Source organism: Crocuta crocuta, unplaced genomic scaffold (genome assembly GCF_008692635.1).
Source record: "Crocuta crocuta isolate KB4526 unplaced genomic scaffold, BGI_CrCroc_1.0 scaffold14, whole genome shotgun sequence".
In the NCBI taxonomy this organism is placed as follows: Eukaryota; Metazoa; Chordata; class Mammalia; order Carnivora; family Hyaenidae; genus Crocuta; species Crocuta crocuta.
In genome coordinates, this window is record NW_027530209.1 from 4,461,793 (window position 1) to 4,486,738 (window position 24,946).

At 36.6% G+C, this 24,946-nt stretch overlaps 1 protein-coding gene across 5 annotated transcripts in view; it reads left to right on the forward strand.

Moving 5' to 3' along the window:
* Positions 1-24,946, forward strand: part of SGCE (sarcoglycan epsilon) — a 69,925-nt gene that overhangs the window by 24,361 nt on the left and 20,618 nt on the right. For all 5 annotated transcript variants that reach the window (XM_077765386.1, XM_077765387.1, XM_077765389.1 and 2 more), the window contains exons 2-5: positions 2,689-2,811; positions 5,092-5,249; positions 11,270-11,342; positions 16,565-16,763. In XM_077765386.1, the coding sequence (XP_077621512.1) occupies positions 2,689-2,811; positions 5,092-5,249; positions 11,270-11,342; positions 16,565-16,763 (553 nt within the window). The remainder of the gene's footprint in view (positions 1-2,688; positions 2,812-5,091; positions 5,250-11,269; positions 11,343-16,564; positions 16,764-24,946) is intronic.

A 24,946-nucleotide genomic window follows, 5' to 3' on the forward strand; every position in this document is an offset into this window, starting at 1 on the left:
TTGACTGTGGAGTTGCCAAGGTAACTGACCAGCAAGTATGCAGTTCAGCAGATTGCAGAAAGGCAATTGAGTACATGTGAATAAAGAAATGTGCGTGTCATCTTAAAACCCATGAGGGCCATGGCAAAGTGTGGTTTGGCTCTGTAGATCACAGAAATGTTTCTTACGAAAGCAGAAACTGAGTTGTTTCGTACTTGTGGTGAGGCGATCTGCAACGGCGGGTCCCCCTTGATGGTTCCCCTTCAAGCTTTGCCAAGGGCTATGTAGAAAATAGAATCATTTCAATATTGTTTAATATGAACAACCTTTCTTTCGGCTTCATATGCTAGCTTTTACTGCCTTATGGCAGCAAACACTAAGGGAGACTATTAGTAGTTTATAATGTAGATGGAGGATGATAACTCATAAACTGCTACACACATGTGAGAACTAATTCAAGCTATAAAGCTGAAATTTAAGTTAAGGATTTATATACATTGAATCCATAAACATAGCACCTGTGTTTACCTCCACAGTGCTTTTTAGGTAGAAGGTTTTCATCCATTCAACAAGCATTAATAAAATTATTCAAGTATGTCAGCCCTTCTTCAGTGCCAAGAAAATAACAATGGTAAATAAAATTCAGTGCTGGACTCCAAGATGTTTTAATCTCTAGAAAGAATAAATTACATAAACTCTGGAGAGATTCCTTTAGATGAGTCAAAATACTCCTGTGCTTTGAGTGTAGGATTGTGATCTAGAATTTAAACACGTTTACGTACAGAACGAAGTAACTTCTCAGTAGGGGTTCACAGATGTCCGTAATTTGACTCTTCTTCCCAGCTTTTCTCCTTTTGCCTTATATACACCTCAGGATCACTAACTTAATTTTTTTTCCTTGAAGGGTCCTCCCCCCCCCCCAGTACCCCATGATTGTATCTTGTACAAGTTTTCACTACTGAAATGCTTGAATCCCCATCTATGAGTTTCAGAATCTTGTTAGTATTTTATAAGCCATATGGAACTCTACTTCTTACCTAAACCTTTTCCAGATCTTTTCCAGCTTCCATTGCTCCTCAGCATCTTAACACGTATTGCCAGAGCAGTCCTTACCTCTGGGATCATTACCTAGGTAGATGGGCATTGGTCTCCCAAACCAGATGGTGAGCTCATGGAAGACAGGGACTGAGCCTCCTTCATCTTCACATTCTCCCCAGCACCTAGCATTCAGGGGATGCTGTGGACTCCAACTGATGAAAAAATCTCATGTTCTCATCCTCACTGTTATTCTGTGATTTGCTCATTCTTGTTTGTTTGTTTGTTTGTTTGTTTTGAATGGAACCATTTCCAGAGGTGAGTAAATTGTTCTTGGGGGAGGAAGTTGGGTATTCTAAAGGCCATGTGCAGACTACCTAGGAATACTAGCAAATCAAGTCAGGAAAAGAGGAGTCTCTCTCTGTACCTACTTTAAATGTAATTTCCAGCTTCCTTCTGTCTGTTATAAAGCCTTTGATGTTTTTAGTAGGAAAGCTATCAGTACATGAAGCTACAAGCCAAATATTTTAGTTTAGTTCTCCATTTTTGTCAGCCATCCACAGAACTGCAGGGACAAGTTTTCTCAGATAAAGAAGCATTTTGTGGGAGCTCCTATTTTTATGCTGGAAAATTTTACTGTCAATGATTTTGCTATCTAGGGCTTTTAGTTAGTTGTGAGCATAGAGTAAGCAGCCTGGAGGTTCTCAAGGTTAATTACTACATTCACAAATCCATCAGTGACTAAGAGAAAGAACTGACCTGATAGGATTTATCTGTTTAAAAATTGCAGCCACTAGCCAATCAGGAAGATAAAAAGCTGAAAGAGATTGTAGAGGTGACAAGTGTAATGGCAGTAATGTGTTGGTAGAGATGATGATATCATAGGAAAAAGAATAGGTGGAAACTAATTAAACCAATTCAGCCATTTTAATGTACTCACATCACATATCTTAAGTAATCAGTAACTCATGGAATCTGCCCCATTTTATTTAAAGAAATTATTTGTGCTGAATTTTATTATATGACTGTTATGTTTATTTAGGATATAACATACTAGAATAGATTATATTAAAAGCCAAGATCAGGTAAAGTGGAATAAATCATTTCTAGGAGAGATACAAGGAATAATACTTACAGAAAAAGTATCCAATGTGTTTTTGTAAGTGTGTTTGAAAGTCACCTATTATATACATATGGTTTTATATACTCTGGTATGCTTTGTCTAGCAAAGTTAATATGGTTTAGATTTTTACCATTTAAAAATTACTCTTTATACTTCACTTTGAAAAAAGGGAAAAAAAGAAACTGTAATAATAATTATATGGTTGATCAGTCCTTATCATGTTTTTGTTGGTAATCATTTCCGTAAAAAGAAATTACCAAAAAGTGTTATGAATGTCTTTGTTATTTAATAGCAGTTTCAATTATTAAATGTGCCTCATTTTGTTTATATAATATTTGAGAGTCTCTAAACACACCATGTTGAAAGAGTTGTTACATGTTTTGTCCTGAAGTCACTTCCGTTTAAACAAACTTCCTAACAATATCTTGCATGTTGCTTTAATTCTCACAGAAATTTCTAAAGAAGGAAAACCCTTCTTTACAATGTAAGCGAATATTGAAAGCGTATCTCATTATTTGTCTTTCGATCTCTTATCTTTCCTTTGTTTTCAGTGTACACTATTTTCTCAAAGGTGCACTCTGATCGGAATGTGTACCCATCCGCAGGCGTCCTCTTTGTTCATGTTTTGGAAAGAGAGTATTTTAAGGGGGAATTTCCACCTTACCCCAAGCCTGGTATGTTCCCAGTGGGAAAAAAGTGGGTAATTTACTAAATTTTCCTTTCTGTTCAGTGTGTATATTTCAGAAGATAAATAATCAAGTATTCTTAACATTATTTGAAATGGTCTGTAAAAGTGTATATTGGCTGTTGTAGGGATAGTTCCCATTTTAAGATTAGAAATTTAATTACAGAAGGAAATAATTTGTTTTTGAATTTTTTTTAAAAAAAGCTTATTTCTAGTTTTCCAGTGTTGAGTTTTGTGCTTCTGACAAACGACCTACCTATATTCCTGTAGAACTAATTATAGCTATACAGTTATGATTTCCTGTATTAAGAGTTCAATTCTTATGTAGTATATTGATCTTTAGAAGACTACATATGTTGTAGATGAGAATGAATATGGCATTTAGGAAGAATTCTCAAGAAAGCTTTTACAATATGAGATAATTTTAGGGGCACCTGGGTGGCTCAGTCAGTTAAGTGTCCAACTTTGGCTCAGGTCACGATCTCACAGTTCGTGGGTTCGAGCCCCGCATTGGGCTCTGTGCCGACAGTTAGCTCAGAGCCTGGAGCCTGCTTCTGATTCGGTGTCTCCTTCTCTCTCTGACCCTCCCCTGCTCATGCTGTCTGTCTTTCTCTGTCAAAAAAATAAATAAAATATTAAAAAAAAATTTTTAAATACAATATGAGATAATTTTATATAACTTCATAATATAATGGAGATTAATTTTTTTCTTCAAGATAATACCAACTATGATGCCTTCTTTAATTCACTGTTAGTTTAGAGGCACCCGGGTGGCTCAGCCGGTTAACCATCAGACCTTGGCTCAGGTCATGATCCCACACTTCATGGGTTCAAGCCCTGCATGTGCTAACAGCTCAGAGCTTGAAGCCTGCTTCAGAATCTGTGTCTCCGTCTCTCTTTGCCCCTCCCCCACTCATGCTCTGTCCCTCTCAAAAATAAAACTTAAAAATATTTATAATTCACTATTGGTGTAAATTATGTTGGATTGTCACAAACACCATCAAATTAATAAAAATACAGAAAGGATAGCAAGCAAAAATATGATTGTTATTATAACTTTTAAGTAACAAAATATAAACTTTCTAAGAATTATAGCATTAGAATTAATGTAAATATTATCTTTGTAGATTATATGATGAATAACATACCTGAGAACAGTCATAGAAAATAGTTAATCATGTTCTCACCAGCATTAAAAATGTAATCTTTTTATCAGTTATTAAAAAATGTTTTTTTAATGTTTATTTATTTTGAGAGAGGGGGAGACAGGGAAGTGGCAGTGAGAGAGAGGCAGAGAGAGAGAGAGAGAGAATGAATCTCAAGCAGGCTCTGTGCTGTTAGCCCTGAGTCTGATGTGGGGCTCAAACTCATAAACTGTGAGATCATGACCTGAGCTTAAATCAAGAGTTGGCCGTGTAACCAACTAAGCCACCCAGGTGCCCCTAAAAAATGTTTATATGTGGCATTTTGTGTTTGCAAAACAATATAGCCGAAACTTTTGAGCAGTAGCTCCAATATTTGTGAAGAAAATATGTAGTTAAGAGCAGAGTTTCTAGAATCTGCCAGGATTAAATTCTAATTTCACCATTTAATATGACCATGGAGAAGTTACTTAACATGGAAAATTACCTATCCCACGAATAAAATTAGGGCTAATATTAGTTACATTTTATAGGTATGTTTGAAAATCAGGTGAAATAGTGCCTATAGAGGCCAGGCACATTCTAACAAATGGTGCTGCTATTATTGTTTATTTATCACAGTTCTTTTTGGATTTATACATTCTCTGAAGTTTTAAAATTACATTATTTTTGTTTTGATGATACTTTTACCAATTTGAGATGTCTATTATGATTAGTTTGATAGTATCCAGAGTTTTATGAAAGAAAGGCTTCTCAAGAGAATGCATGCATCAGCATGATTAGAGGATTTTCCTGAAAGATTGTTGTTGTCTCATTGGCAGAACTTTCACACTCCTATGTGACCAAAAAAAAAAAAAAGAAGGAGAGAAAGAAAGAAAATTTCCAAACACATTGTTTGACTGCTTTATTTGTTGCATGAGATTTCCAGGCAAACTAAGCAACTAAAAAGATATTTTTTCTTTACTTGAGGCTCTAATTGAAATTCCCAGATGTATTTTTTTTTTTTGGTGTGTATTTAGTTTGCTACAAATGTAAGAAAAAAATTTAGAAATATTTTGATTGAAATTACCAAAGCAACATGTGTGAAAATAACTGTCTTATACCTTAATTCTGTGTTTCTTATATAGGCGAGATTAGTAATGATCCTATAACATTTAACACAAATTTAATGGGTTACCCAGATCGACCTGGATGGCTTCGATATATCCAAAGGACACCATATAGCGATGGGGTCCTGTATGGGTCTCCAACAGCTGAAAATGTGGGGAAACCAACAGTAATTGAGGTAATCTAATTAAAAAGAACAAGATTATATATTTTTTTATATTTGGAAATATACTATTCCTTTCTGTTTTTTGTTTCAGTTCTTGTATATAAAAAAGGGAGCAGTCTAAATAAGTGGAAAAAAAATTAAAAGATTTTAAAATGATAGATTACTATAATATGAATTCTATGTAAAAATATATAAATTTAAAACACTTTATATATTAATCTCAAATTGCATGTTCATTGAACTACAGTCTTTTAAACAGATGTGTGCTCCTATCATGTGCTAAGTATTATGATAACTGCTGGTGATAGAAGATGAGTAAGAGGTGAGTCCTGCTATGTCTTCCAGGAGTTAAAGCACTAGAATGGAAATCCGTTGTTAGCCAACATTGTCATAACTATTCTAATAAGAAGGCGCTGTTTGATACAGAGTTGTAAAAGGGTAAATAGGAATTCACTTAACAAGTAGAAGGAAGGCTATCTTAGAAGAAACAGAACATCAAATTCTTGGAGGTGTAAGCAAAAGCACGTGAGCTCAGAGAACTGCTAATTGTGGCTAGAAGACAGGATGCACCCCAGAGGGCAGATGATGGGAAGAGAGGTGTTGATGTTGGCAGAGGTAGATCTTTGAGGGTTCCATAGGCCATGCTGATATGTTTGCCCTTTATTCTGAAAGGGATGAATGGTATTTTAATTCATCAGATTTTCACTAGTGCCTAACATCATACCTGGAAGACATTAGAAATTAAAACAATAACAAGGGGTGCCTGGATGGCTCAGTTGATTGAGCATCTGACTTCAGCTCTGGTCATGATCTCATGGTTCATGGGTTCTGGCCCTGCATCAGATTCTGTGCTGAATCTGTGGAGCCCAGAGCCTGCTTCAGATTCTGTGTCTCTCCATCTCTCTACCCTTCCCCAGCTCATGCTCTGTCCCTCTCTGTCTCTCAAAGGGGGGAAAATGTTAAAAAAAAAAAAAGAAGAAGAAGAAATTAAAACAATAACAAAAGGAATATTGACACTGAATGGGAATTAATACTATAAAAAATAAACGGATATAAAAACCTGTAGGGTTTCCCTGTCTGCTATACCCAACAAAATCAGAATTATAATGGCAATGGCAGGAGAGTCTTACTAAAGTTTTATGTCCTGATGCCTCATGAGCTTAGATTCTAACTTAACTGATTAATTCCATAAGGGTGTAGTGGTAGTGACCAGAGCAGTGGCATAGGAACTACTAATGGAATTGTCAGGGCTTGTTCAGGTCCTGAATGGCATGTTTTCTATCTGGTATAAACTCTCAGGGGATCACATGCTTTGAGTTTTTCTCCAAAGTTTTAATCAGCCATGGATTATGGATATGAGCTTTTATGTTGGCCAAGAGAAGGTATTTCTTCTTTTGAATTGAAGTTTGAATTTATATGACTTTTCAGTGATTTCTATAAATAAATCTGCTTCAGTAGGCAATATATCTACATATGGCAGTAGATATAAGATAGAGAAATATATAGATAGAGAAATAGAATATATAAGTAAATAGATATATATAGTATATATAGTGCCATACTATAGATATATGTGTAGATATAAGTAAAAATGTTATTTTGTTAACATATTGTTAACATAATTTTTAAAAATATTCAGTAAAGTTATATATTGGTTATTTACCCAAAGTAATGGCAAATGCATTTTTTAATTGGAAGACACTAAAGGAATTCCATTTAAATTGAAGAACAGGGGCGCCTGGGTGGCTCAGTCGGTTAAGTCTCCGACTTCGGCTCAGGTCATGATCTCACGGTTCGTGGGTTCGAGCCCCGCGTCGGACTCTGTGCTGACTGCCAGCTCAGAGCCTGGAACCTGTTTCAGATTCTGTGTCTCCTTCTCTCTCTGACCCTCCCCTGCTCACGCTTTCTCTCTCTCTATCTTTCTCTCTCTCTTTCTCTCAGAAATAAATAAAACATTAAAAAAAAATTTTTTAATAAATAAATAAATTGAAGAACAAAACCAGAGTGAACCCCTCCATCACATTTATTACAGAATAAATTAGAAGTCCTAGCCAGTACAGTAAAGAAAGAAAAAGACCATAAATCTGTAAGTATTTAAGGGAAGAAATAGAATACCAATGATATAAAGAGTCTATAGACTATTAACATTTTAAGAAAGCCTAGCAGTAAACTATAGGATCGATATGAAAAATTTGGTTCTGTTTCTATACATAAAAAACAAGTATTGTGAAAATGTTTGTTTGAAAAAGATGCTATTTATAATAACAGCAAGAATTATAAAGTACTTAGAATAAATATAACCGAAGGTATGCAAAGTCTCTATGGAGAAAGTTATAAAACGTAATTGATACAAAGATTATGTAAGTGGAGAGGGAGTCTGTTCAGTACCTGGAAGACTCAAAATCATGAAGGCATCATTTCCCCTCTAATTGATTTAGAGATTCAATGCCATTCCAAGAAAGACTGCAATAGGTTTTTGTCATGGAACTAATGTCAACTAATTCTAAAATTTATAAACAAGATAAATGGCCAAGAGCAATCAAGTCACTCCTAAAGAAAAAAAGTGAGGGAGGGAGAGGTTTCTTTCCCTTCCAGATATCAAGATTTATTATAAATCTGTAGTAATTGTCATTAGGTTGTATTGATACAGGAACAGACAAATTAACCAGTTTGGAGAGCCGAGAAATGGATACATCTACATAAGGAACAATGATAGACATCTGAAGGGATGGTACCGCAGATGATGGGGGTAAAGGATGTCAGCTGAATGGTGCTTAGAGAATTGGTTAGTCATATGGCAGACACAAAATTAGATTCTTCATAGGAAATACAAAATTAAAAGTTTAGACAGTTTAAGGATTTAAATATGAAAAGCAAAATTTTAAACTATTATATGAAAAGGTTGAAGAATATCTTTCTGAGTTTGGGGTAGGGAAGGATTTCTTACAAAATACCTACACAGTTTTACTTAAGAGAAAAGACTGATAAATTTTACTGTGTTAAACTTCTCAACTGGTGTTCATCAAAATCATTAAAAATTAGGCAACCCACATACTTGGAGAAGATATTTTACAAATATGTAGCGGACTGATGATACGTACCTAAAATATAAAAAAGGACTCTGATAATAAGAAAAACATGAAAATAAGTAATACGACATGAACAGACATCTCACCGACGAGGAGACACAAATGACAGTTAGGTAAAGAAACTTACTCTGATCAGTAATGGAAAAGGTTCAAATTCAAATCACAATGAGAGTTTTATCCTTGGTAAAAGTCACTGAGGGTAGATATGGAGATTGGATAACGGCTTTGGAAAACAGTGTTGAATATTTCACATAGATGAGTATCATTGTACCCTCTGATCCTACAGTCCCACTTCTAGGCACATACCCAAAAGAAACATTTGCAAACGCACACTGGGGGCATGGGCAGTCATGCTTATTGAACAATGTTTGTATAGGAAAACACTGGAAACCTACAGAGCAATGGAGATGCAAAAGTCTGCCAGCAAGAGAATAGATAACAAAAGTCTACGAGCGGGATAGAGAAATAAATTGTGGAGTTTTTACTCAGTGGATTTAAAAAAAAAAATTTTAAGTAGAGTGGACACACAGTGTTACATAGTTTCAGGTGTACAGCATAGTGATTTGACAACTCTCTAGTGATGGGATGCTCACCACAAGTGTAGCTACCATCTGTCACCATACAGCTCTATTACAATATTATTGAATGTTTACAGCAACAATGAATGTAAGCTTGCCCAGCAACATGGGTAAATGTTTTAAGCATAATGTTGAATGAAAAAACAAGTCCCAGAAGACTACATAGAGTTCAACACCGTTATAGAACTCAGAAACAAGCAAACTAACTAACATAGTTTAAGCATACATGCATTTATAATAAGACTGTATTTAAAATTAATGAGGTGATAAATGTAAAATTCAAAGTGGCTACTGCTGGTGGGAAAAAGGGGTGAGAGAGACACATGGCTTGAGCCAGAATTCTCAAGGGTTCATGATGTTCTCATTCATACGTTACTACCAACATAATGTTATGAATATGTATCAAATAATATGCTAAAAAGATAATGATGAAAATTTAGCGTATCTTTCATTTAACACAAGTAGTGATTTATCTGTAAATAACTTATACCTATATTCATATATAGTAACATTTATAGTACTTTAAAGTATTCTATTAATATAGTCAAAAAGTTTTGCATACCTTAAGCTAGTATTTAATCATATAAAGTCACTGATTAATTTATTCATTAGATATTTATTAACCATCTAAAATAGATCAGCTACTGTACTAGAAATAGGAGATCAAAAAGGCCTGCACACATGAATACCTCTCTGCTATGAAGGGCTTCACATCATCATGAGAAGTAAAACTTGATTGGGAACGTTACAAATGTTGTTGTATTTAAATACGTCACTAGAAGTGATAGCTGTTAAAATTAAGCATTAAATATAAATTTGGATAATAAAACTCTCTCTCTGATTTATGAACAGAGTCCTTCACTCTCTTCAGTAGCCTGTGACCTAAAAAGAAAGCATTAGAATTGATGAAATTTATAATAATGAAATTTGTGATAATTATGAGAAGGCTTGCCATAAAAGTCTTCCCCTGAACTTGAAAATGTCTAATCTTTCTCAGTTTCAGCTTTGAGACAGACACTCTAACAAATAGTAGAAAGTTGATACATTTTTTTCCATTGAGAACATATTAAGTTATTCCACAGGGTAAACTTTTAAAATCATGAAGCTCAAGTCTTTTTTCATTTTTTCATTTGCTTCTTTGTGAACAATAGTTCCTAATTTATTTTAATGACCCGTCTTAATTTTAGTGTCCCGTGGGAACCTTGTTGATTATGTGTCCTAACAGGCAAGGAAGTCATTAAACCCAACAGAAATTTGACAGCTTGGGGACAGAGAAATCCTTTTAACTTCGTGCAATAACATGCTTTTCAGAGTATATGCTTTAAAATAGTGTTAAAGGTTTGGACTTACTTATTCCAAAATTCGGTTTTTTTAAATTGTTCGTTCAAATAATATTTCTGGTAAGCATAATTTCTTTCCTTTAAAGCTCCCAGATGATGCTATAAAAATCGTTGATATTTATTTTTGAATGAGGAAGATTGTTCTTTTTAGTTTGAGTCAGTTGTGTCCTGCTCTTCAATCTCAATGTCCACTACAGCTACAGTCACTGCCGGAAGGCTAGTGCCGAGCTTCTAAGACGATTGCACAATCATTTGTTGTTTTTGAGGTACTGCAGACCTGTCTGAATGATTTAATATCTGTTATAAAGTTAATTATTCCTTAATTTTTGAGGCCATATCCTGTTGTTGGCCTTTGCTTTGTTTGTTGTTTGCACTGGCCATTTCGGGGTTGACTTTGATGTAAGTTCATTGGCTCTGCAAATGTTTACTAATATTTGACTCTACAAAGGGATTGATTTGTGTTTTTGAGCATGTGCCATAAGCTCTGCAGACTATGATCCTTATTGCTCTGCTCCCATCGTGAGATACAATGTCCAAGGGTTTATTCATGCATTTTTTGACGGGTTGGTGTGCAGTTTATTACTGAATACAAACAACACAGAGGTGTGCTTTTTTCAAAGTGTACTCTTTAGTATAATCCTTAAGCTACATTTAAAAATGCAAAAATACATTGTTTTGGCTTTTTTGAAATCTTAGACCGGCACTGGTAAGTAATTTCTAATGGTTAATCCATTTACTAATGATGCATCTTCGTCGCTACTAGCACTTAGTGGTGTTCTGTAAAAGGGTCTTTCCGATTTTAACTTTTTGTTTTAGCATGTTAAAGACACTTGACTAATTATTTATTTTCCCATAACACTGCTAAAAGCTCTGAGTTGTTATTGCCCAGAGAAGGCACATTTTGTAAGTATATAAACAAATAATGAAAATGGAAAGAACAACAATTTGTTTTCATTTTGTCCTTAATGAATTTTGTTTCCCAAATAACATTTCACTTCTTTAATATGATTTTCTTTTTCTAATAGATAACTGCCTACAATAGGCGTACCTTTGAGACTGCAAGGCATAATTTGATAATTAATATAATGTCAGCAGAAGGTAGGTACAGAGGATATGTTGATGCTTGTTTTGTTATATACCAGAAGTATTTCATTATGTTTTAGATCTGTGTAAAATACAATTCAGGATTTTAAGGTACCACATACTTAATGTTACTAATAAAATAGTAAAGTGTAGAAAAGAAAGCGAAGCAACATTTACTCTGTTTTAAAATATTGTAATGTGTGATGGTGCTGAAAATCTCAGACTAGGGGCCCAAACACATGGGCCACTTATCTCTCCAGGCCTTGGTTTCATCATCTGTAGAATGAGACAAAGACCAGCATTTCTCTCCCAAGTCTGGCGTAAGGAAGGAGTCTGTGAGTTAAGGACTGAAGTGTGCTTATTATCATGGGGCTGAGCTCAGAGTACATGGTCAGGAATTATTAGCTAGTTTTATTATTTTACTTTAAACCTGATCATAGGAAGTGGTTTCATTGTGTGTGAAGATAGAGAGTTGTTGGTGGGAAAAAACCCTGGAATTTGGGTCACAGTCTCCTTCCTAAATAGCAAATCACGCGTTGCTGGAATCTATCAGCAATTTGGAGTTACAAATGGTCACATTGTAAGTGACTCCCTAGGATTTGGAAGGTTAAGGACACAGGAAATATTCCAAGAGTTTCACTCCCAAGTATTCTGATTCTTTTTTGGCATTTGATTGGGAAAAATACATGCCACTAAAAACTTTGTAGTTAAAATGTATAAATCATGGGATACACCTCTATGCTAGATATCATTTATGAGGGTAACAGAAGAACTGACACAGCATTTTTACCCCCTAACAATAGTAAAAGCAATTGTGCCTCCTAAGGGAGTTCATAGTTCTGTTTACCAGTACAATTAAGTGAGCAAACACAAAATATTTTATTTTGGAGATAAAATATTTGGAAAATATTATAATTTGGAATTCATGATAATTGAGTTAAAAATTGCCTTTACACTATATGAAAGAAAGCAATATTTATAGAATTGATGCTACAAAACATAATTGGGGAGATTGCTTAAAGATTTTGAACTCCTATACATGAGTTTTTTCCCGGGTGTTTCAGCAGTTTCAGGTGCACACAACAATGTGCTAGTTTAAAATTTAGAGTGACTTTCATATATGAAAGGCAAGTCCAAATGCCGGTTTTGTGGGCCTGGACAGAAGGTTCCCTTGTCCCCATTTCTACCTCCCAAGGGCTTTTGGTAGGTATTCCTGTTTGGATCAGGAAGACTTTTGCTCCCAACTTTTGTAATTGTAATTGGATGCTTACATCACTCTAAGCTATCCTTGTAGAATTGAAATACCATTAATGGTTTCATCAGTGTAATGATATAGTTACAGTGGGCTTGCACCTCTAACCTCACCATTATGCTCTCAGAGGGGCTCCTCTTTCTCAGGTACAGGAGTCCCTACAGACTCCCTACAGTCTCTGAAAGACAGCTTGGGCTATAGTTTGGCCTTGCTCCTCAAGTCTAGTCCCAGGACTGGTAGATACAGAATACGCAGGCATCCGTCCTCTACCTGTTTGATAGGTAGGGACCCATGATCAACCAGACACAATTAGAAGACTGCTAGACATGTGTAGGATTGACAGTTCACTCTATAGGCTATTTATCTATTTTTTTAAATGTATGTTTATTTTTGAGAGAGAGTGAGAGAACATGAGCAGGGGAGGGGCAGAGAGAGGGAGAGAGAATCCCGAGCAGGCTCCACACTGTTAGCGCAGAGCCTGACATAGGGCTCAAGCTCACAGAGTGTGAGATCATGACCTGAGCCAAAATCAGGAGTCAGCTGCTTAACCGACGGAGTCAGCTGCTTAACCGAAGGTATGTTGTTGTGGGTGGAAGAATATATGGATTTTTCAAAGCCTGTGCTTTTATTTCCAGCAGAGCTGTCCCACTGCCTTTTACATAGGATTCAGTGGCAAAAATATGAAACCAGTGAACCAAATAGCATGCATTTATGCTCGCTGGTCTCAATGGAATGCATATGGGCACTAGGATGTACATCTTTGAGCAGGGCCTACACACATGCCGTGTCTCCCGGATAGGGGTAGGAAGAGAAATAGCAGGAGTTGCGTATCAGGATAATCATGCTCAGTCTGACTCCCTGCCCAGCTGTCTCCTGCTCTGAAAGACCTAATGGGAAATTGGTCATGTAGAATCACAGAGCGTGGTGCTCCAGGAGAGTACATAGAGTGATGCTCTAAATTGGGTTCAGTGCCTCAGAGGCCTGCCACCAATCTGTTGGCCTACTGTTCCCTTGGCCTCTGTGATGTCCGAATATAGCAGGCATGGGATTTCCCCAAAGTTAGAAAGCTCCTATGACTCATCTATGGAAGGTCTGGCAGTAGCGCTTGGCTTGGTAGATAGCAGGCAGCTGCAGGGTGCAGCGCCTCGGAGGGGTGTGGCGGCAGTGGGTCTCCTAAGGGAGCCATGAAACAGGGTCACACGGATTAGGAAAAACCAAGTAACGGTTCTCCAAAAAGTAGCATTGATAATAAGAAAAATGTTTTGCATGCTTTTTTAGAAAAGTAGATATAAAAACACTGAGTAAAATTAATGGATGATAGACTTCTAGCACACTCCAAAACTATATTTGGTATTTATAAATATTATTTATTGCCAAGAAACTGTTCCTCATGACATATTTATGCATGGCTGTTTTTCAGTATGGAGAAAAATGTGGCATGATTAAGCTACTGTTTATCTATATAAAACAGGAAATGTATCTGTATAAAACAGGAAACTTATCTACATAAAATAGAATAAATAAATCATATTTTAGAAGATTGCAGATGGGCTATACATCAAACAAATCTAACAAAATCACAAGCAGAATAAATGGCAGCATAGAAGATGAATAAAGAACCTTCTGTGATTAGAGCCTTGAAAAACCCAGTCTTCAGGAAGAGACACCACAGTCTAGAAAACTCCCTGGAAAATTCTCAAGCCTGAACATCTTCTCTGACATGACCTATGGCATCAAATGTCTTTTAATATTAAAGAGGCTTCATAAGAAGTGAAGTCATCAAGATTTCAGTTAGTTATTGTGTAATTTTAAACTTTTATTTAATTATTGAGTTAAGAGTGGAATACTTTACAGATGTAGGAGTTTTAATGAAGAAAATCAGAGAATACATGTAGTGTAATTACTGAGGACTTTACGTGTGTATATAGTCCAGAAACAATTTCTTTTCCTTTTAAGGGAAGGATTCAGGTAAACATCTTGTTCATATTATTTATAATAATTACTAATGTTTACTGTTTTATGGGTTCTTACTCTATGCTAGGAGCTCCACTGAGCACTTTATATACACAGTCTCCTTTAGCTTAGATAAAAATCATAGGAGGCAAGCTCAAATGATGGTAAAATCCTGGACCTCTCTAAGGATCACTTTCTCCTTATGACAATACAGAGCAAGTACCTACTCACCCCCTTGTTGTGAGTAGTAAACGTGATGATTCACCACTGTCTCTTAGCTTGGCCTACTTCATAGTAAGTATTCCAAAAAAGGTAGCCTTTATTATTACAGAAATATTATTAAACATAAAAAGCTATTCTTTATCTTAATTATTTTAGAAGTAGGCTCCACGTCTAACATGAGCTCACGACCCTGAGATGGAGTTGAACGCACTATTGACTGAGTCATCCAGGCACCCCCAAAGCTATTCTTTATCTTAATAGAACATTCTGAATATAGGACATGATGTTTTTTTAATTCAAGAGTAACATTTGAGAAACTGAAATATCGTTGACCCTTGAACAATGCAGGCATTGCGGTGCTGACCCTTGAGCTGTTGAAAATCTGTTTATATCTTCTGGGTCCCAAAAAACAGAACTACTAATAGCTTACTGTTGACCAGAAGTCTCACCAATAACATAAATAGATTGATTAACACATATTTTATATGTTATATGTATTATATAGTGCATTATTACCATAAAGTGAGCTATAGAAAAGAAAATGTTATTAAGAAAGTCATAAGTGGGGCGCCTGGGTGGCTTAGTCGGTTAAGCGTCCGACTTTCGCTTAGGTCATGATCTTGCGGTTCGTGGGTTCGAGCCCTGCGTCGGGCTCTGTGCTGACTGCCAGCTCAGAGCCTGGAGCCTGTTTCAGAGTCTGTGTCTCCCTCTCTCTCTGACCCTCCCCTGCTCACGCTCTCTCTCTCTCTCTCTCTCTCTCTCTCTCTGTCTCTCTCTCTCTCTCCTAGAAATAAATAAAAATATGTAAAAAAAAAAAAAAGAAAAGAAAGTCATAAGAGAAAATACATTTACAGTACTCACTATATAGAAAACCCATGTGTAAGTGGACCCATGTAGCTCAAATTCATGTTGCTCGAGAGTCAACTGTAAATTGTATTTCTTTCTATCTATTCTTAGTTACACTGAGAGTCTGAATTGGACATTGGCTACTTTAAGATATCAATTTAAAAATCTTCAGAGGGAAATTTTGATGAGACATTGAAAAGGAAAAAAGCTAAATAAATCTCTAACGTGAGGTATGGAATCTTATGGGAAATTTAAAATATAATTCCCTAGAATATTTAATTATAGAGTCATCAAAAGAGAAATTACTATGATTTCAGATTTCTTTTTGAAAATATAATCAATATTTACTTTAGTAAAAGTAATGTTTCAGCATGCTCTAAAAAGATCAGGAATATTGCAAATTAAAAATACGGTATTCCACATTCTGTATAAATAACTCACAAGCAATTACAGATATTTTGTAACATCTTCTCTATTTGGAAAGGACATTGCTCTGTGCTTCAACCTCATCCTCTGTTCAAATGGGCAGAGCACTACATAGGGTTGTAATGATTACCTGAAAAAGATCTGTCAATTTTAAAACACTACAAATAGAAAATATTATTCCTACCCACGTAGCGTTTTCTGGAACTGCTACTTCTACATTGGCAGGGGAGGAGACTGGCAAGTCACTGGGAAATTGGAGGCAGGTTTGGCATTTTTATCTTTTTTGGTCAAATCCTACAATTACAAATCGCCCTGCTATCCCTTGGATTCGATTGCATTGTAGGTAAAATTCTGTGTCAGATGTATGTTATGTTTTTAGAAATGTCCTTTGTTATGCAGAAAGACTGTAAAGTCAATATTAGTGTATTCCCTAAAGCCAGGATATGACAGAAATCAACAAATCTCAAATTGTTCTTCTGTTTCTCTTTCGAAAGACTACTTTATTAAAGATGTGCATACCCTTTTTCACCAAAATTAGACTTCCCGTTACCATATCAAGCAGAATTCTTCATTAAAAATATGAATGTAGAAGAAATGTTGGCCAGCGAGGTTCTTGGAGACTTTCTTGGGGCAGTGAAAAATGTGTGGCAGCCGGAGCGTCTGAACGCCATAAACATCACGTCAGCCCTAGACAGGGGCGGAAGGGTCCCACTGCCCATTAATGACATGAAGGAGGGGTAAGCAGACCTTTATCTCGTTGCCCTTAAATATGCATTTTTAAATATGGTGATCTTATATAGATAAAGATCTTATCTTAATCTTATCAAATGTATATAGATAAAGGATGGCCTATTGCGTTCCTTTTAATAAGTAGGTGTTTTACAGATACGAAAACACTAGCAATTTTCTATATTGACAAAGAGGTTACGTTAATGGTTCTTTATATCTGATGTTCCAGGTCCTGTGAATTCTAATTGTAGATCAGGATCAGCATCATAAATTACAGCACTAAGTCTTTTGTACGTTCCATAGAGGAGCTGAGTATTTAGGGCCTGAATTTCAAAGGAAATTGATGCCCCAGTTATCAGCTGCAGGACACTCAGACTGCTGTAACTTTATTCTAGGAAACTATGTCTTCACTTTAACATTCTTTCCACCATGTGTCGGTGACAGATAGCTGGAATGGATTTGAAACCTATTCCTAAAGCCTGGCCTTGTCATTCATAAGCTGGGTGACATTGGGCAAAATGCTGCACTCCTCTGTGCCTCGGTTTCCCCATTTGCTCCAATGGGCATTGTACTCTTTCTGCTCTCAGAGTTGTTATAGTATCTAAATGAGAACTCACTTGATAGGGATTCGTCTGTTCTCATGCCTTGCAAATGATGACTTACACTCTTGTCGAGTTTAAGAAACACTTTTTATGCCTGAATAAATTGAAAGGATTGAATGTCAGTGTCACATCCAACTTTGATCTTTAATTTGTAACCTGTAGGTTGAAGCAGATCTACCTTTTTTTAACCCACTCTATAAACATACGAGATATGGAATAAGTCACAGTTTATATAGCATATGCCTTTCCAACTCCTCCTTTATCCATATTCATGGTAACATTATACAGATGATATCTGGAATTAACTAAAATACCTGGATTAATAAGAATTAAATTTAAGGGCAGCTTTAAAGGAGAACTTTGTTGGCAGTAAGGGAAGAGATCACAAATAGACACAGATGAAGTATGGGAGAGTAGGCAGAAGGGGGATAAGGGATAAGCAGTGAGCTGTGAAGTCCAACTTACAAATTTCAGAATTAAATTGTAGCTTGTATGTTATAGTAATGGATTTTGGAGTCAGTCAAGCACACATAGAAGTGCTTTGAGAAAAATAGTTGCTTTATCTCTTGTCTATCTGTTGGCTAGCTTTCTATATGAAACCATAATTTTAGAGCTTAAATTTTTTACTTCAAAGTTCCCGCACGATTCTCTTTCCCACTGAGTATTTAAAGTAGAACGAGGGAAAATGATGAACAGAGAATCTCCTCTGAAAACATTCTCCAAAGTTGGGGTCTTTTCAACAGTTTCTTAAAGTAATGTGTCCCCGATAATTGTTAAAACAGTGACCACAAGATGTTGGAGGAAGCAACCTGAAAACCAGGCACTGGTAGAGTTTTCCCTGGTTGTGCTTTTTTCTGGGCTCACCCTTCCCTAATCAGCAGTGCAGGCCCCTCCCACAGAAGCTCTTTTAGAAACAGCCACACTAAACTGAACTGAACAACTGTCTAAAGCAAACTCTGACCAAAAAAAAAATGGTGCTTCTCAATTAAGTCTAGCTTAAGAATTGCCGGTAGAGCTTTAATAAAAATATGGATAGGTTCCTGGCTCCCACTTCCCCCTGGAGATTCTGAGTCTTGGAGTCTAAGGCTGGGCCTGAGCATGTGACTCTAAATTAAGAACAGAATTTTTGTCCTACAAGTACTTGTTAGAGAATTCCGTCATTAGCTGACTGACCCCCTAGCACCTGCTAGAGGGAGGCCTGGGCTGTCAGATATTTGAGAGAGTCAGTCCCATGGCATTTATTTGGACCCTGTTGTCTCAGATCCCTTCCCAACTTGAAATGCTTTCCATGAGTTTTAATTTAATGTTAAGCCATAACCTTTACAAAGTATTCATATGATAAGTCTTTTAAAATAGCATTTCTATAAATTGTACCCAATGCCAACTCTACTACTCCAGTGTCCCTATATGAACACCAGTGAAACAAGAGTGTGCTTGAGTATCATTTCAGAAGAGAAAATGTCCCTGGGAATGATTCTGCATGTCTTCTTTAGTTGTTATATAATGCCCTGGTAGCACAAATAATTTTTTACCCTGTTGCCTGAAACTTAGAAATAAATCCTGTGCTTGACTAACTCCTCTCTTGGGCCGTCCTTCCTTCGTGCTGATGTATATCACAATTCTTAATTTACCTAATAAACTTTTTGCCTCTGTACTTTCTTTTGAAAATAATGTGGGCTATAAATCCCTTTTTAAAGTGAAATATTGAAAAGATCAAGAAATACGGTCAGCATAGCAAAAGAATTCCATCCCTTTCTGTTTTTTCTTAAATTTTTTTATGTTTATTTGGTTTTTGAGAGAGAGAGAGAGAGAGAGTGTGTGTGTGTGTGTGTGTGTGTGTGTGTGTGTGTGTGTGAGCAGAGGAGGGGCAGAGAAGGAGACACAGAATCTGAAGCAGGCTCCAGGCTCTGAGCTGTCAGCACAGAACCCAATGCGGGACTCAAACTCACAGACTGCAAGATCTGAACCAAACTCAGACACTTAACTGATTGACACACCTGGATGCCCCAATCCCTTTCTGTTTTCAGATTTTATTTAAAAATGTAGTTGTACACTTCCGAAGGATTATTTAAGCACCTGATAAATGAGTTCTGCTTAATATTTAGTAGTGGAAGTCTCAGACTGGTAAACAGACAAACAAAATCTCCACAAAACTATTTCCTATTACTCATGAGAGCCACAATCTGCTAACGGCAAGTTTTCCATATTTGATATATGTAGTCAGATACACAGCAGATGAATAGACCTTCTCAGCAGTAGAACCATCAGAGGAAACCCATTGCCCTTCTGCAGCCCCAAGCCCTGTTAAACGTCAATCACCAAGAGCCCCCTCTGCAGCATCCCGGCCCCTCATCCTTCCTGATGTACAATTGTGCACCTCTCGAGACTCACTGACAGCTTCCAAACTTCTCCTAAATCTTACAGAAAGCAATGATAAAATTTACTTCAAAGTAAATAAACTCCTGCGAAGGAAGGCTGAGCCTCCTGAAAAGATCTTCTGTCCCTCGCCAGACCCATAACCCCGGGCTACTGTGCTCACTCTGGGTGTGGTCTTACGGCTGCTTTTACTCCTGATAGGGAGCCAGAGGCTAAGGACTCGTGGATGCATTTAGCCTGGGCTAAGGCTCATGGAAAGAAGAGCGGGTTCATATTTCATTCTAGGCATGGCATAGCTGCCAGCCCGGGGTGAGTGATGTGGTGTAAATGGTGGCTATGAAGGGAATGATGGGGTGTGAGGATTAAAGAATATACTCACTTTTCATAGGAGATTGTCAAACCCACCACTATTTCCTCTGGTTACCAAAGCATGTGGATCTAGCCTCAGTCAGCAACAGAAAATCCTAGTTTATTCGTTAGACAATCTCACGAAATACTCCCTCTAATTAATTGTTTGCTTTCTGCCCTATGAAGGCCTCAGTGAAAACTTACACTTGGGGAAGAGAATGTAAGTCAGTGGCTGCCTAATACTGCTCGGATGCAAGGTCATGATCCTGGGCCAGTCGTTAGCGCTCTGCTGATTTTGTCCCCATGTTTGCTGATTTATAATATTGTCCTTTATTCCTAAGTAACGTGCCTCCTACATTTTTGGTGCAAATATTATTTAATGGAATGATGCTGATACATGATGGAAACTTCTTTAATAATGTAAAAATTGGAAGTCCATAGAAATCCATTTTCATAAGTATAAAAATAAACAATATAACTATATGTCTAAAGTCTCTTCAGGGCCCTGGGTGTCTCAGTCGGTGGAGCGTGCGACTTCGGCTCAGGTCACGATCTCGTGGTCAGTGAGTTCGAGCCCTGCATCGGGCTCTGTGCTGACAGCTCAGTCCCTGGAGCCTGCTTTGGATTCTGTGTCTCCCTCTCTCTTTCTCTGTCCCCCTGCCCCGCACACTGTCTCTCTCGAAAATAAATAAACATTAAAAATTTTGTCTGTGTTCTACATATAGATTCATTTTTTTCTTTTATAGTTAAACACTTATTTTTATTGGGGAATAGTATATTAATCTTTAATGTACAGTAATTTTTTAAAAATCTATGCTCACAATCTAGTAGGGACCAGGTGAGTAATCAGACAATTAGAAAACAGTGTTGTACACACCACTGCTGAGGTATTCAGAGAGTGTATCACCTGCGCTTCAGCTCCATGCCTGGAAAGGGTTCATGAGGAGGGGAAGCCTGATCTGAGTTTGAAATATGAGTACAAATTAACCTGCTCCCAAAAAATAGCAAAGAGGGATTCTAGATAGAGGGGTCAGCTTGAACAAAAGCCTTTAGGAAGGAGAAAGCCTGATGGATTTAGAAACCTATTTCAAGTGGATTTGGGGGACAGGGATCCAGAAGGTGGTAGTTTCCAAACAGGCAAAAACCAGACTGTGTCAGGTCCTGTATATCAGGAAAAATTGTTTGGATTTTATCCTGAAACGCTGGGGACATTTGCAAAAAAGGACACATGATTAAGAGTGGTAGAGTAGACCAAACCCGAATGTCTCCTTTCTGTCTGCCCCCACCACACACGCAGAACTAGAAGAGTCTGACGCTGTGTTCCGGTTCCGTCTTCTGATCATTTATTCCATCTCCAATGGAGAGGGTCAAGCAAGCAGTTGAACAGAGTCCGGAAGTGTCCTTTATTGTATTTTTTTTCTGTATTGTGTCTTTTATTTGTTTAACTTATCCCTTATCGTTCATCGTATTTTTTTGATTGACTGGCTGTAGATATGCACAGAACAAAGATGTGGTGTGGGGGACAGAGGCAGGAATCATAGTGCATTTTCTTTTAAGAGCTCTAGTTCCCCTACAACATGTAACGTGTGGACACATCCTTCTCTAAACTGTCTTTTACCTCCCATATACACAAAATAAAGAATACAGCACATTTGTTATTTGGACAGTTAGGTAAAGTATGCATTCATTGGATCCATTTAGTTGGCAGAAATCTGGCTGAAAAAGGCAGAGTTTAGACTTAATTTTTTTTTTTTTTACCTGTTACTTGGTTTCCAACATTGTATGTGTAAAGGCACAGTGAATACGTTCTACCTCAAGGGAAATTGACTTGTTCAAACTGGAAGAAAAAACTCCTTCATAAGAACAAATTCCTTCCGTGTAAATCAATTCTTAAGGTTTTGAGGCACCGGGTTTTGTTAACATTGCTTGAGAGCCTTGTATTTGACGATTTGTTCCCATTTGTTTTAAAGTTTGAAAACATGTGGCTAAGGTCATAAAGGTGTAATGATCTTTTTTGTTTCACTTCGTAAAAATTTTGTTTCTGCATATCAAAAGGCGAGGTAAAAGGAAAACAGATTATGAAACATGTAATCTTAGCATGTATAGCACAGAGTTATTATTCATGGCCTTATACAAAATTGTTTTTTGTAAAAAGCCAACATGTTGAAGCTTACAGGCTCTACAAAGGAAACAATAAATACACATTTTCTGGACCTGCAAGGCAAATCTAATATCTCCTTCTCTCAAGCGTGACATTTGTAGTCTCTTTCCACTTTATTTATTAACTTATTTATTTTTCCACTATTGATATTTAACCGACATGTAACATTGTACAAGTTTAAGGTGCCCAACGTAATGATTTAATGTATGTATATATTGCAAAACAATTACTGTAATAAATCTAGCTAACATCTGTTACCTCACTTAGTAACAAGTTTTTTTTCTTGCGATGAGAAGGAACTCGTGAGATCTACTCCCTTAGCATCTTTCAGATAGGTAATTGCTTGTGTTTTAAAACTAGTATAATGCTTTTTACTCATTCATTTGTTCTGCAGAGAGGCTCCCTGAGGACAGCAAGAAAGTCTGGGTTCAAGGAGAACCATTAAGGGGCTGTTGCTTCATGTCCTGTGGAAAGTGGTGGTGATCAGAAGTAGGGGTGTAACAGTGAGATGGAACAAAGTGGACAGGTGTATGTGAGAGTTCTTTCAGGGTAAATGTCAGAGACTGATGATGGATTGAATATGTGGAGAGAAGGACAGGAGTCAAAGATGATGGTGCTTGAGCATCTGGCCATGCCAATCATCGAGAGAGAAGAAGATGGAAAAGGAGGAACAGGTGGAGGTGGGGTGGGGTGACGATGAGCTCAGTTCGGAACATATTAAGTTTGTGAAGCTTTTGGATCATCCAAGTAGAGATGAAAGTAATTTGGCAGTATGTGTCAACTGTCATAAAAATGTTTCTACTTCTAGGCATCTCTTTTAAGATAGTAACGTTAAAGAATATGCACAGAGACAGTGCATTTCCAATATTATTTATAAAATCAAAACATTGGAAGCAACTTACATGTCCGACTCTGAAATAATTGTTGAATAAATCATATGCACTTAAAAAATTATATTGCCATAAATCTATAAATGCAAAGACTGTACAAGGTGCAAAATGCTTATGACGCATTAAGGGAAAAAGCAGGGTGCAAAATTATATTTTAGAGATGATTGCAGTTAGGTTAAAATGTATGCATTTGGAAGATATTTTGCAAGGTACATTGGAAAATGAAAATAGTTATCTTGGTAATATAAGTTAATTATGTTTTTTTAATGCCAGGTTTTATGTAATGTTTTTATATTGTTTTTATAATTTGAGGGGAAAAATAAAACATTTCAAAGCACCAAAAACTCTTATGCCCATTTGTGTTATCTTGAATTAATTTAAACTCTTACCAATTATAAATGCAAATCAATGTCGTGTTAAAGCCAGTTAACAGTTATGAAAAATACTCATTTCTGCATTTATAAGTACATTTCACAATTATTAAGGAGAAATGTGGTCTTGGCTAAGCAGTTACTAAGGGAATAGAAATTGGCTTTATGTGAAGCTTAAAAGTAAGAACTCATTTTAAATAGAATATATGTATATTTACTGAACATCTAAGTACTTCACAATGGTTTCTTCTACCTACTTTTGTTCAGAATTTTTTATCTTTATTTTCATCTTTAATTTTAGTCCATTATATACTACTTGCCTCCCCAAAGCACCATAGTTTTAAAAAAAAATGTTCCTTCCAATGAGTCTTAAGTCCAAATATAAATTGGACACAAAGAGCAAGCAAATGAGTTTGTGTAGTCAAATTCTGGGACTCAGTTGAGTTCACACTTCCATTGACATAGCTTTAAATTTTTATGCTACGCTTTTCATTTAATTTCATTCCTAAAAGTAACAGCTTTATTGAGATGTAATTCACATGCTGAACAATTCACCTATTTAAAACATATAACTTAGGGTCACTGGGTGGCTCGGTCAGTTAAGCATCCAACTCTTGATTTTGGCTCAGGTCATACCTCACGGTTCGTGAGTTTGAGCCCCACATCATGCTCTGCTCAGAAAGCGCAGAGCCTGCTTGAGATTCCCTCTCCCTCTCTCTCTCTCTCTGTCCTCCCTTGCTTGCACTTTCTCTCTCTCTCAAAATAAGTAAATATTTAAAAATAAAACCTCTAACTCAATGGGTTTTAGCTTATTCACAAAGTTGTATAATCATTAGATTACCACAGTCAATTTTAGAACGTGTTCATCATCCTAACACCTCCTCTGAGACCCATTAGCAACCACTTACTACCACCACCAGCCCCAGCTGTAGGCAACCACTATTTACTTGCTATCTTTAGAACTTTGCCTATTGTGGACATTTCATATGAATAGAATCATATGGTATGTGGTTTTTTTGTGACTGGCTTCTTTCACTCATCCACAGTATTGTTTTCAGGATTCATCCATGTTGTAGCATGTATCGGTACTTTGTTTCTTTTTATGGTTGAGTCATATTCTGTTGTATGAATATTCTACCTTTTATCCATTCATCAGTGAGCATTCGGATTGTTTCTTCTTTTTAACTGCTATGAATAATGTTGCTATGAACCTTCATGTACAAATCTTTGTTACAAGACATCTATTTTAACTTAGGGTACATACTTAGGAGTGGAATTGCTAGGTCATATGGTAACTCTGTATTCAACCTTTTGAGGGACTTTCAGACTGTTTTTCAAAGCAGTTCCACCATTTTCCATTGCCACCAGTAGAATAGGAGAGTTCCAATGTCTCCACATCCTCACCAGCACTTACTATCTGTGTGTTTGCCATCCTAATAGATG